The 12,896-nt window shown below is 45.5% G+C and overlaps 1 protein-coding gene across 1 annotated transcript in view; it reads right to left on the bottom strand.

Annotated features, from left to right (window-relative positions):
• Positions 1-9,274, bottom strand: part of Lgi1 (leucine rich glioma inactivated 1) — a 42,499-nt gene extending 33,225 nt beyond the window's left edge. The window contains exons 1-2 of the mRNA XM_005352206.3: positions 8,365-9,274; positions 7,843-7,914 (exon numbers count right to left, since the gene is read on the bottom strand). Of these exons, the coding sequence (XP_005352263.1) occupies positions 7,843-7,914; positions 8,365-8,828 (536 nt within the window). The 5' untranslated portion in view covers positions 8,829-9,274. The remainder of the gene's footprint in view (positions 1-7,842; positions 7,915-8,364) is intronic.
• Between the last annotated feature and the right edge of the window lie 3,622 nt (positions 9,275-12,896).

The raw sequence follows: 12,896 nt of genomic DNA, 5'->3' as shown, positions 1-12,896 counted from the left end.
ATGAGTGTGTGTGTATGTGTGTGCATGATTATGTGTATGTGTATGCATGAGTGTGTGTACAAGTGTGTATATGTGCATGAGCATTGTGCATTAGTGTGTGCACATGAGTGTGTATATGTGTGTATGTGCATGAGTGTGTGTGCATGAGTGTGTGTGTGTGTGTATGAGTGTGTGTGTGTGCGTGTGTAGAGGCCAGGGGTTGATATTGGGTGTCTTTCCCTATTGCTCCCCTCCTTTGCTTTTGAGACAGGGTTTCACACTAAATCCGGGGCTCACTAATTCAAAAAGATTAGCTGACCAGCAAATTCCCAGGATCCCCCCACCTCTTTCTTCCCAATACAGGTATGAGCCACCATGCCTAGAACTTTTACCGGTTGCTGGGGTTTAGACTCAGACCTTCATGCTTGAGTGACCTGCACTTACAGAGTGAGGCATCTCGGCGGCCCCACGCATTGCTTTCTCATTGCACTTTACCCGCAAACACCAGCCATCTCACTGTGTAAGTAGATCCAGCAATTCCTTCCTGATCTTACCCATAAGAGAGACACTAAAATACTGTTTCTTTTCAACCCACACAGAAGGCCCAGTCCCATTTCACTATTTAGGGGATAGGGAATTATATCACTTATTTTGACTTATTTTTGGTATAGATAGTGGGGACTGAACCCGGGGTGTCATGAAATCAATACATTAGTACTTTTAGCAATAACTATAAAGCCAAGTCTATATCAAGAGTTCTTTTAATTACCAATCTAATTTGCTGGTTTGTGAGAACTGATATAATAACTTTATGTTACTTTAACAAAGTGAAGTTCTATGATATTATGAATTGTTCATAGATTACAGTATAATGGATTTTTTAATTGTATTGGAATTTTTATTTTTATTAGATGTATTTATTTTGTGTGGATGAGTATGTAGGTCCACCATGTGTGTGCATTGCCCACAGAGGTCAGAGGAAGGTCTTGGAGCCCCTAGAACTGGAGTTGTAAGTGGCTGTGGACAAAAGGTATGGGAGCTGGGAACTGAACCTGGGTCTTCTGCAAGAGCAAGTAGCCTTAACCACTGAACCATCTCTCCAGCCCCACAGAATAGAATAGAATTTGAAGATTGGATGAAGCTAAGGTATTACCATGAAGGCCCTAAATGCTGACTCATGCTCTGTTTTGCCCTTGTCCTGTTTAGAATCTGCTTTTCCCTAAAGGTTAGGAGGATAATGACTACATGTTCATGAACCGCATGGCCATTAGCAATAATCCGTGAGAGACAAGGATGTCACTTTTAAGTGAGTCATATCTTCTCCGGGTTGCCTGCCCCTACTGCTTTCTATTGTCTCATACCCAAGGGCTTTCTTCGTTTATCTCATCACCCCGAATAGCATTTGAGTTTTAAAGCCATAACTTATGTTTCCGTTGGTGTTTTATGCTTATGAAAGCTGAGGCCCGGCAACATTGTGTGCCCTACCCAATGTGACACCGTCCATTTATGGTCAAAGTGGACTTCAGACGCCTGTGTCCTAAATGCTAGTTTAGACCTCTTTGCACCCTACTTTTGAGGCACTCATCTGAGGAATAGCTCAGATTCACTATTTTAAGCAAAAATGGGACATGTTTTACAAACTGTGGCTCTGCTTATTTATTCATGAGGAAGAAGAAAGAAGGTTAGACATTTTTTTTATAAATAAACAACATGCATTTCTTATTTAAAAGAAATTGAAGGCAAGATTTCTCAGCCCGTTCTGAGAGAGACCTGTGCATAGTACCACAGAACCTTAAAGCTGGGGTTGTAGATTGATGAGATGATACAACAGGATCGTAGTGGGAGGCTACGATAGGTTCAAAGTAAGAAAAGAAAGACACCAACCACGGTCAGAAAGCCAGGTTTTGCTGATTTTAATCCCTACTGCTAGCCAATTCAATAGACTCTATTGCATATCACACATTTCATACTCATAACATCAATGACTTGCTGTTTACTCCAAATCATACAATTATTAAGCATTGAAGAGGGAACTGGTACTCAAGAGTGTCTGACCACAAAGCTACTAGTGCTTGCCTCATTGCCAGCTCACCAGGGAAGCAGGGGCGACTTCGTGGCTCCCACAGAGAAGCCCCTGCAACAGTACCACTGCCCATGTTAGCATCTCCACTAGCTGGCATCACTATCACCACCAATGCCAAGCATGGTTCTGATCGCAGATGATCAGGGTGACCGTGCATGCAACATGGTTCTGATCGCAGACGATCAAGGTGACCTTGCGTGCCAAGCCCATTTGTGCCCCTCACAATGTCCAGCCTTGAACCTGCTGGACGGTAGGATCCCCAAACCCATTTACTCCAGTGAGAATCTCCTGCTCTGGCTTTGTTCCTGCTTATCGCTACACAATAAATACTCATCTCCCCCGGTCCCCCGGTCCCCCGGTCACCAATAAACACTGATTTTTCACTAAGCAGTTACAAATAAGCTAGAAAATTATGTGTTCATGATCTTCTCATCTTAGTAATGCATCTCTGCTGCGTCTGTTTGGTTGTCCCTCTGGACAGGGTAAATGGGCTATTTACCCTTCACAGAAGAGAGAAACATTGGCACCTGCAGGCAAGCGAAGAACCCAGGAAGCTAAATGGGAAGCAAAATGGGGGGACAAAAGGAGGCTAAAGACAAAGGGGTCTCAGAGAGGCTAGATGCTTTGTCTCTGAAATGCTGGCCGTCTCTCTAGAAGAACTTTAAAGATCTCTTCGCATTAGTAGTGTGTGGATGGAGGGGGGGAGTTTTTAGGTCACTTATCAGTGACCTACCATTTCCTGGTACTCTATTAATTTATGTGAAAGTAGGGTATATAAAACTTTGGAAAGGCTGAAACCATGACCAAGGTCCGAAAACAAAATGCTTCACTAGAAGTCTGTGGCTATGGGGATTGGCAACAAATACCTAGGAAGCAAAGTTTGGCCTTCTATAGTGCCAAGACTCTTCCCTAAGCATGGCTCACTGCCCACCTTGGATATCAGTCACAGACTAGATATAAGTACAATTAAGTAACTTCAGTCAGTTTTAGAAGCATCCAGAACATGAGAAACCAGGCTAGGACGGAGACTCCTCATTCTCTCACGTGGTAGTCCCCGGTGTATATGGGGAGGGAGAGGCTAGGGTCAGTGTAGTAACCGACAGTCCAGAACAACAGGAAAGAGCCAAGTGCTATTAACATCAGCTCCGACACTCTGTTTTTCTCCCTTCCTAGGAACCATTAAAAGCTTCCAAGCGCTTGGGTGGCACAATGAGAGCTATTGTTGCAAAGAAGGTAACACTAATGGCCAGGACTCTGATGGAAAGCTGGGGGTGGGGGCAGTGCTGCAGAAGCCTGGAAGTCCCTAGGCAGGAAAAGTCTGTGTGAAGAGGAAGAGGCAGGTTCTAGGGTTGGGGCTGCTCACAGGGGGACTTCCCAGGTGAAAGTGGGCATCAAGGGAGGAGGGGCAGGTCACCGGCAGGCTTCTGGCCTGAATAACTGGAAGGGTAAAATGTGCTTTTCAATGAAAGCACACCTCCCACAGAAGCGGTTTGCACCAACGGAAAATCAGCTCATGGGGCTTGGGTGTAGTCGTTTAGTTGGTAGAATGCTTTCAGAGCGTGCATGAAGCCCTAGGTTTGATTCCCAGCACCACAGGGTAACAGAGTGTTGTGACCCAGTGTAGTGGTGTGGGGGTGGGGGTGGCAGGGTGTGACAACAGATGCCTTTAATCCCCATACTTGGGAAGTGGAGACAGGAGGATCAGGAGTTCAAGATCATCCTTGCTAGACTGAAGAGCCAGGAGTACATAAGACACTGTCTCAAGGAAAGAAAGAAAGAAAGGAAGAAAGAAAGAAAGGAAGGAAGGAAGGAAGGAAGGAAGGAAGGAAGGAAGGAAGGAAAGAAATATTTGTTAAAAAGCTAAAGAAACCATGGACATTTCGAGTTAGGTAGGGGAGCTTCGTAGACAGAGCAGCATCAACGGCACCTGTTGGACCCAGACAAGACATATTCATCCACATGTAACCAGCTAGGAAAGTGTCCTTGCACCCCTGAAGCTGACTGGTCTAGCTTGAGTATTGCCACATTTTGTTCTCATTACCTATAGTAGAGAACCCAGTGGCTTTAAAGAGCCAGAGCTCCCATGGGTATTTGCCTCAGGAGGAACTGTGATAAGAATAGGCTTATTTCTTGTTCACGATATTTGCTTTTCTATTTGTTTTGAGTTTTTGATTTCTTATGGACTATGTATCCAGGTGTCAATTGTGGAATAATTTTGTTAAATTTAAATAGTTTTAAAAAAACAGAAAAACTATTTTTATCCATATCAAGGTAAATTATGTGTTCTACCCAAGACTAAATCTCATCGGGGGAAAAAAAATGGTTATTTTTTTCTGGCCTTATCGAATTTGTACAGTTTTTGTTGTTGTTGTTGCTGCTGCTGTTCTGTATTTCTGGAATTCATTGCCAGAAAATAGGAGTGTCTTAGGAGTTGAAGGGCCTTAATTCATTAAAACGCCATAAACAAACAGCCGCGTGGCCGCATTTTATTCTCTGAGTCTCCCATCATGAGTCTTGATCACTGGGGATTTCAGTCTATAGCTGGGGAGGAACAGGACCGTAATGTGTGAAAACACATTTCTCCAAATTGCGTTCACTAAAAGTACCACTTCAGCACTGAGAACTACCGGGAGCACACAATCCTGCTCACTGGTGATGCTTCAAAACTGGCCCTGTGAAAACCATGAAGAAAATGACTGTTGCTGGGGAACCTTTTCCCCTAGAAAGGATACTTTAAAAGAATGTTTTGTACAACGTATCTGATAAATTTTTATTGGCTCATTTTAATTTCTCTCTCCTCCCTAGCAGAGTGTGGCTTTTATTTTCTTCTTCTCCAACACAGCTTACTGCATAGCCAGCCACAATTTACCAGCATATTTACCCCAAATACTACATAGAAGTTGGGGTACCTCATTTGTTTCTCGAAGCACCTGAGGGTGACATTTTAAAAAGAACTTATCATCATCCCTCATATGGAAGGTCTGAAGAAGCATGTGGGGCCATGAGCACACAATCAGATTATTATGGTGGGTGCTAGGGATAGGACACCACATCATAGACACCCTTCTTTTTTTAGAGGGTCTCTCTGTATATCCGGGATGGCCTCAAACTCCGGATCCTCCTGTCTCAGCCCTCTCGGGCACTACTAGGATTGAAGGGGTGCATTACCACACCTAGCTGGAACCAGGCATTTCTTGTTCTATTCAAACAGCAGAAAAACCAACTGCCTTCAACAAAGATCAAACAGAATTGATTCTAAAATTTTTCTTCACAGACATATATATGATTCATCTAGAGATCCATGGCCTAGAATTCATTGTCAACCCCTCGTGATGCTGGTGGCCTTGTGGTCTCCCTGTTCCAATGGCGTGTTAGTAGCAGGTAGGGTTCTCAGGGCACAGGGCAGCACTGTCCACAAGACACCTTCTGTCTGCGGTCAGGGCACACCAGAACCATTTATTCCTTTACTCAGTAAAATTATTTCATTTGGCCTGTTCTTGAGACAACGAGCAGGTTGCACAGGAAACGGTCCTTAGAAACAGGGTCCTAGAGCCTATGGACAGACTTTGGCTTTTGATGGTTTCGCATAAGGCCACTGTGGCCAAATCTGCCCCGTTGAGGTCAGCTAAACTGAGGTAACTGAGGACATACAGGACAGAGCTACCAGCTCCTTTGTTATTTCTGAAACCTGAACTGCTTTTAGAAAGAGAGGCTGGAATGTTCCATAGGAACTCAGAGCATGGGACAGAGGAGCATGGCACACACTCGGTGTGGGCTATTTAAAACCAGCCCCCTGGCTTCCCTCTGTGATTCTAAATAGGTGAAATCACATTACCCCGCAGCAGCCGGTAACTATTTCCATGACTGCCCAGCGTCTGTGCTCAGTGTGGTTGGGTCCACCCAGTGAAAACAAAGTAGAGTGTAGTCCAGGCTCTCAATGTCCAGCTAATGTCTACCTAGTGTCAGAGTGACAGACACTGGGGTGACTGAGAATGCTGGGAATTTAAGGGCTGATCTAGTGGACTATTCCAGGAAGAGGCAGGTGCCTGAGCATCTTAAAAACAAACATTTATTTACGTGACCAATAAACAACATAAGCAGAGCTGATCACTTTCTCAGAATCAGCACAGAGTTATAGACATTGCCCCTCTGCGTCTTAAAAAGAAAAAAAAAAACCTCTTAAAATTCTTTTCTTTGACATGTTAACACTTCCTTTAATCAAACAGATAAACCCATAGAAATTCTGTAGTTAATTGGCAATCGCTCAAAGGCACTAGCCAGGGAAAGGACATTAATGAAACTTGTTATATAATGTCAAAACACCTGACAAGTTTGTAAAGGTAATGGAACAGTCAGGCCAGTGTTGGGATTTCCTGCAGACCACACGAGATATGAAGGAACTTTTAGCATTTTATCTTGATGTAAAAATTTAAAGCTGTAGCCCTTATAAAACACGTACGACTTTGCCACATCCAATATATCACGTCTTGAGCTTGATCTAAAGCTGCGTGTGGTGGTTCACACCTTAGATCCCTGGCAGTGGGGAGGTGGAGGGCGGAAGAGCAGCAGCTGATAGCCAGCCAGTCAAAGTCGTCATGAATTATGTGAGACCCTTTCTTAAAAATAAAAAAAAAGTTTTATATACTTAAATTTCTCTCTGATTACAGCTCTTCAAAATATGTCTTATAACTTCCATTTTGTAGCTAAGGAAGCTGAGGGGAGGGGACATTCAGTCTGCACAAGACTACATAAAAGTTCCAAAGAATGGTGGGCTGAGATTAGTAGCATGAAATTTGAACCCAGGATTCTCAGATTTCAAATTTACACTGTTTGCCTAGTATAAATGAGCTCAACAAAATGGCTAAGCGGAGAAACAAATACAAATCCAGAAAGCAAATAAACCAAAGCCTGCACAGTTACGGTATCTCAAATTCAGTGTATTGACAGCTGACTCTACCTTGGAAGTGTCTCTCTGCCAACCCAAGATTGATTCTGCGGCATGGAAGACCCCTTGGCCCTCATGTGATACCCCATTAAGAACTAGAGTCCAATTGCCAAACATTACACATCAGAACAAATTATCCATATTTCATTACGCCTGTGAAAAGATCTGATTTCCTAGCCCAAGGCTATTTTTGAATATTTTCAGGCATAGACTGAATATGTGGTTCCCTTGTGGCCAACTCAAAACACAGAGCATGGGGTATTGCTGTATTAATATCATCTTTCCCTCACTGTGAGGGGACTGGAGATAAATTAGATGAGATTAGAAAGCAGTCTCTGGAGAACTGGTATTTTAAGGAATTACCTAGAAAGAACCGATGGTGTTTTCCCCCCTTCTCGTTCTCCCCACATGGTAAATCATACAGAGGAGCAGGCTGCCCCAGATCCCCAGGAAACAACATCTTGAGTGCATATGTTCTGGGCTCTACATTGACAAATCCAAGAACTCCAGCGCAAAATGACCAAAGTTCCCAAGTTAAAAATGAAAGCAATTTCATTAAAATTGGTAACGTCTTGTGGCGACATCCCAACAACTTCATAAACAGCCTTTAAAGAAGACGGCGTTACAGGTTAGCGAATTTAACCCTTGCGAGAATCAACCTGCATTGTGGGTGTGAAGTTACAAACCACCCCATCTGCCTCCCGCCTCACTGATAGTCTCCCCCTTTCCAGAAGCATCACCACATTCAATAGAAATAATATTCAGCTTATTTTACGAGAAGGCTTATCCGACTATATGCCATATTAAAAAGCGTCGTGATAGAAAGATTTCTCACAAGAGCTGCAGCGATGGTGTGAATAAAAAACTCCCTCCTGAGATTTCAGTGAAGCCAGATCTCACAAAGGATCTGAAAGAAAACAGAACACACGCACAAAAACAAACAGACACACACACAAAGAGACACACACACACAGAACAGACCTTATGTTAATCCGATTGATCACAACAGTTGCTGTTCCCACAGTATTTTATAAAGTAGGATTCTCTTCCTTCCCAGAGGAAGCAAGAGAGAGATCAGCTGCTCCAGGTACCTCAGAATAATGTCTAGGGTGGGGGCTCGCTAAGCGTGCTTGGTAGCAGCTTATGGAAATCACAAATTTTAAATACAGCAAAATCTTAGTGCTGTCAAATGGCCAAGCATGCAAGAGGAATCTCTCTCTCTCTCTCTCTCTCTCTCTCTCTCTCTCTCTCTCTCTCTCTCCATGCCCCCCTCTCAGAATCCATACAAACCCCCAAATCCACCAACTGAAATTTTTTTCAATTGTAAATTAGATATCAAAATGCTTACGGGCCTTACAGTGAGATAAGGTCAGGAGGAACGGTTCGCGGGATGGACCTGGCATTCTCGCATAGAGCGTTATCTTTGGTACAAGTACACACGGCAGGGCATTTTGGCTTCGCTGGTTTCTTCCCCTCAGTCAGCAACACCACAGAAAAGAGGCATAGGAAATAAGCAATTCTTTTCAGGGGGATGCAGGCATTTCCCATCCTTCTGCTTCTTTCTGATTCCATGCAGTCGAGAAAATCTCCCCACACATGAACAGGGCTTCTAGAATTCAGCTGCAGATTGTCTTGCTCTAGGAACAGGTCACACGGGAGTCCACCCTTCTCTGCCTCTGTATCTGCTTTTTCAAAACAGGGACCTCCAGCTGATTCGTGAGCTGTTCCTCGCTCAGGCAGAGCACTGCTGGGGGAAGAGACCTGCGAGGTGCTGCGAGATGGGAGCGAGCCAATTGCTGGAGGAAAAGAGCCGGCTCGCATCACAGAAAACAGTGAGCGCAGAGCAGTCTTCGAAGGCAAGTGAAGTGATGTAACAGAAAATAAACAGCGTTCTGCTTTCACCGGGAGGCCCTTTAATTGTTACCAAAAATAGGACAGCATTATGTCTTATTAGTGGGTGGGTGGGCGGGCGGGGGAGCGGTCATCCCAGCATAGGGTGTGGGCAATCCGGGGGAACCTCCGGGAATTTGCTTTTCACGTAGCAAACAACCTCGTAAGAAAACCTAGCTTGGGGACCAGTCTTGGCTGGGAAAAGGAAGTTAAATGAAACTCTGTCTGCAGCTCAAACCATTCCTTGCAGAGTCCACCTGGCTGATGCCACTGTTGAAAGATCAACCCGAACACATGGAGACTGTCACTTTCAGAGGAAGGAATGCGTGTGAGCGCATACTTTCCTGACACTCATCAACTAGTATGAATTATTCTTTTTTCACAACCCCCCACCACCATACACAGCCTGCTTCTCCTTGCACAGTGAGGGAGGTGACAGAACTGTAAATGTCTCTGTGTATAATCCATTCTCCTCCCTGCTTGCTCTCTCCTCTCTCCTTTAGGCAGAGTTCATTCCAAAAGGCTGGGATGAACTCCCTGCCAGCAGGAGGCAGCCAACTCCGGCTTCCTGGGGCTTTGAAAAGGGGCCTGGCTCACCCAGCCGGCTCTGTTAAAGGGTGGGGAATGCTGGAGTAAGCAGGAAATCAGGCTTTGAGAGCTCAGGTCACTTGGAAGCTAGCTGATTTCACAGATAGCAGAGCTATCACGGCTGTGGAGTGGGGACGCTAGAGCAGACGGTCTTGTCATGGTTATGAGAATCAAGCAAAAACCGGCTCTTCCCGGCATGTACCAGAGGAAAGAGGACACTCCCTTGGAAAAAGAAATTGGCTTATTGACAAAATCAAGATGACCTGGCCTTGAGGTGGGGTTGTCCAGTCCAAAAGGGTGAGAAGATCCTTAGGACAGTGGAAGAGAAGGTCTTTACCACTCTGATGACAGCCATCCCTTAAGGTGCCACCCTCTCTGGTATGTTAGGCATGGCTCTTCCTCTTCTGGCTTCTTTTTTGTTTGTTTGTTTGTTTTTGGTTGTTTTTGTTTGTTTGTTTTTGTTTTTTTAGGTTTTTTTTTTTGAGACAGTCTTTCTCTGTAGCTTTGGAGCCTGTCCTGGAACTAGCTCTTGTAGACCACCAGGTTGGCCTCGAACTCACAGAGATCCACCTGCCTCTGCCTCCCAAGTGCTAGGATTAAAGGTGTGTGCCACCACTGCCTGGCTCTCTTCTGGCTTCTTAAACTGAACATATGAAAAGGATTGTTCATGTGCCTGTACCATTATGAAATAAACTCCACCCTTACCAGAGGCCCATGCATTGTCATTCTCTCCCTCTTGATCATATAGGCTAACTCCAATTACTCCTTTTGTTTGTAGCCTCTGCTGATCTTGAACTTTCATTCTGTCTCCACCTCCAGAGATGTGGGCTTGCAGGTAGGTGCCACCACCCCTACCTTTAACTCATTGGCTTTGAGAAGAGTGTGCCCGTCCTGCCCACTGTCTCACTGGATTGCTGGGCTGGTGGTGACGGTGGTGATGATGAACGATAATGATTCCAGGGGATGGAAAGCTTCATGGAAAACACTCCAAACGGTGTTAGCACCCAAGGGACTGCATTGGTCAAAGACGTCAGGGCACAGCTCCCTCAAGAAACAATGAATGAGCTGGGATCCAAAGACAGGAGGGAGGAGGGACCGGCGTGTGCAAAGCCTGGGCTGCTCTCAACAGCTGGACGACGCTTATGCGGTTTTAAGCAGTCATTTTTTCCCTGGTGCATGTTTCCAAAAGACCATCTCAGAGAAGCCCTGGCTTTAAAATGGGCCCTACTATTGTTTCACCGTAGACTGTGCCGAAAAGGACGCAAGGGACTGTTCTTAGAAACCCGGGCCCGCGGGCAAACCTCAATTAAACAGTAATTGTCGCTTAAAAGTTGGCCACAAGTCGAATTTATTTTTTTAATTGAATTCTTCTGCAAGTGCATGATGGGATCTCTCTCTATAATGTGATTACACTGTGAAAATTTTGTGCAGACTCATTTTATTCAGACAGCTGCCCTCTTGATTTCCTAATTTCTAATAAGTGTTGTAACTCCAAAACAATGACCTCAAACATGCTCAGGGAACTTGGATCTGGATGGGGACACTGAGGCACTGGGCCACCATATAGACACCTATTGACAGAGCCACTACCCTGCATGGGGCAAAGCAAATGGCAAATATTTGGGTCAAACAATCAAGGTAGACAAACAGAATATCTGCTCCCTCCCATTCCCTCTCAAATAAAATCAATTATCAAGACCGACAAGCCTTTGGCTTGGGGCTGCTGGACAAGCCACGCAGTCTTTCTTGTTTGGTTATGGTAAAAGCCAGGAGGATGTTGAATGAAAGCAAAAAACTATATCCTTACCATTCACTTGCTGCTGCTCAGCTCAGTTTGCCAGTTCAAGCACAGAAAGAAACATGGGGTGGGGATGGGAGGGGCGCACTAAGTCCAATTTACAATGGACGTTTTGAAAAGACAGTAACTTTTTCTTTCTGGATGGCATTTAAAGCCCAGACTTGAATTCCTTATTCAATTAAAACGCCCACCAAGATCAGGCACAGTTTAAACCATGCCGTGCGGGATGCTGACAGCCTTTCTGGGAATACGCTCCTGAAATGAATCTGAGGAAGGGCTTAGCAAATCTGCAGAGACTTGAGGTCAGACGAGAGACTAACACTGCTGGTGATGCCTCCCATCCTACCCTCCTGGGAAGCTCCCGGAGAGTGCAGAGCAGATGGACATGTGGAAATGCGGTGCTAGAGAAGACTGGCAACCCACCTGTGCCCCGTGGTGGCCTTTGGGAGAGGGGTCTTGGAGAGATGTAAGCAGAGCTGGCAGGTGGCCCTGGCGAGCTGGAAGGCCTGGTTGAAACGGCCCAGGAACCCAGTCTGAGCTGCCGAGCAGCAACCGAGGAGAATCTGAGGCTGGTACTGCAACACAACAGCAGTGTGGCCATGGACCTACTTAACTTCTTACGTCACAGTTTTCTCCTTGCTGGTGGGGACAGTCAGGGTACATAGCACATAGAGTTACTGAGAGACCTGAATAAGATCACATAGCTAAATGCTTGGTGTTGATCTGATACATAAGAAAGAGTTATCATCATTTAAACAAGACATAACTTCTGGTCCTGTGACTCCCAGTACTTACGAAGCCAAGTTTTCATATAAATATGAGGCCAGTTGAAGACTAGAGCCACTCTAGGAAGCTGACACTTCTCTCAGATGGCAGGTTCTGGTGGCATTAAGAGTCTAACCACAGGAAGGAACCAAAAAGAACCCACCAGTCCAGTGAGAGCAACCGCACCTAGAGTTGACCTAGACATGGAGAAAGAGAAGGGTACAGAGAAGTGGGATGGGGGGGGGGGTTCTTCCTAAGCCATGCTCTTGAACAGGTGAGAGGGCTCTGTACTGAGATACTTGTACCAAGGGGTTTCTTTTAGTCAGAGGCACCACAGTGGTGGATGTGAGCACCTGAAACCACTGCACTGCCTGGAGACGCCAGGCAGCTGTAGAGACATGAGGCGAATAGCATCTTTATCTGGGCCAAGGCTGAGGTGACACCAGTCACCAGATGATTCTTTCCTCTGCCAGCAGCTAGGTCAGCCTTAGTGGCCCAAGCCCCACAGCTATTGGAGGAATTGGCAAACCAACCCAGCTGAGAGCCAGAGCCAAAGAGAAGGACGCCACAAAAGGTTTGGGAGCACGGGTGCGGCGTTCTCCGGCCATCCTCAGAATGACTGAAGTGGGTCCCGGGAGTGTGCTGGCGATCTAGAAGAGCTGACGAAAGCAGAGCAGAAAGGAACAGCCTGTGCTGTGGGGATGAGCCCAATTTTCCCCTTAGCCTGGCGTGGCCTAGGAAACCCCACATTAGCTGTGGTAAACAAATCATTAAGAACCTTCAAGAATCGGGCCTGGCCCCACCTCCTTCTGCAAACGCTGGACTAGCAAGCCAGTGTCATTTTAAGC

Source organism: Microtus ochrogaster, chromosome 8 (genome assembly GCF_000317375.1).
Source record: "Microtus ochrogaster isolate Prairie Vole_2 chromosome 8, MicOch1.0, whole genome shotgun sequence".
NCBI lineage: Eukaryota > Metazoa > Chordata > Mammalia > Rodentia > Cricetidae > Microtus > Microtus ochrogaster.
The sequence above is the reverse complement of the archived record's forward strand: the minus strand, read 5'-3'. Positions and strand labels throughout refer to the sequence as shown.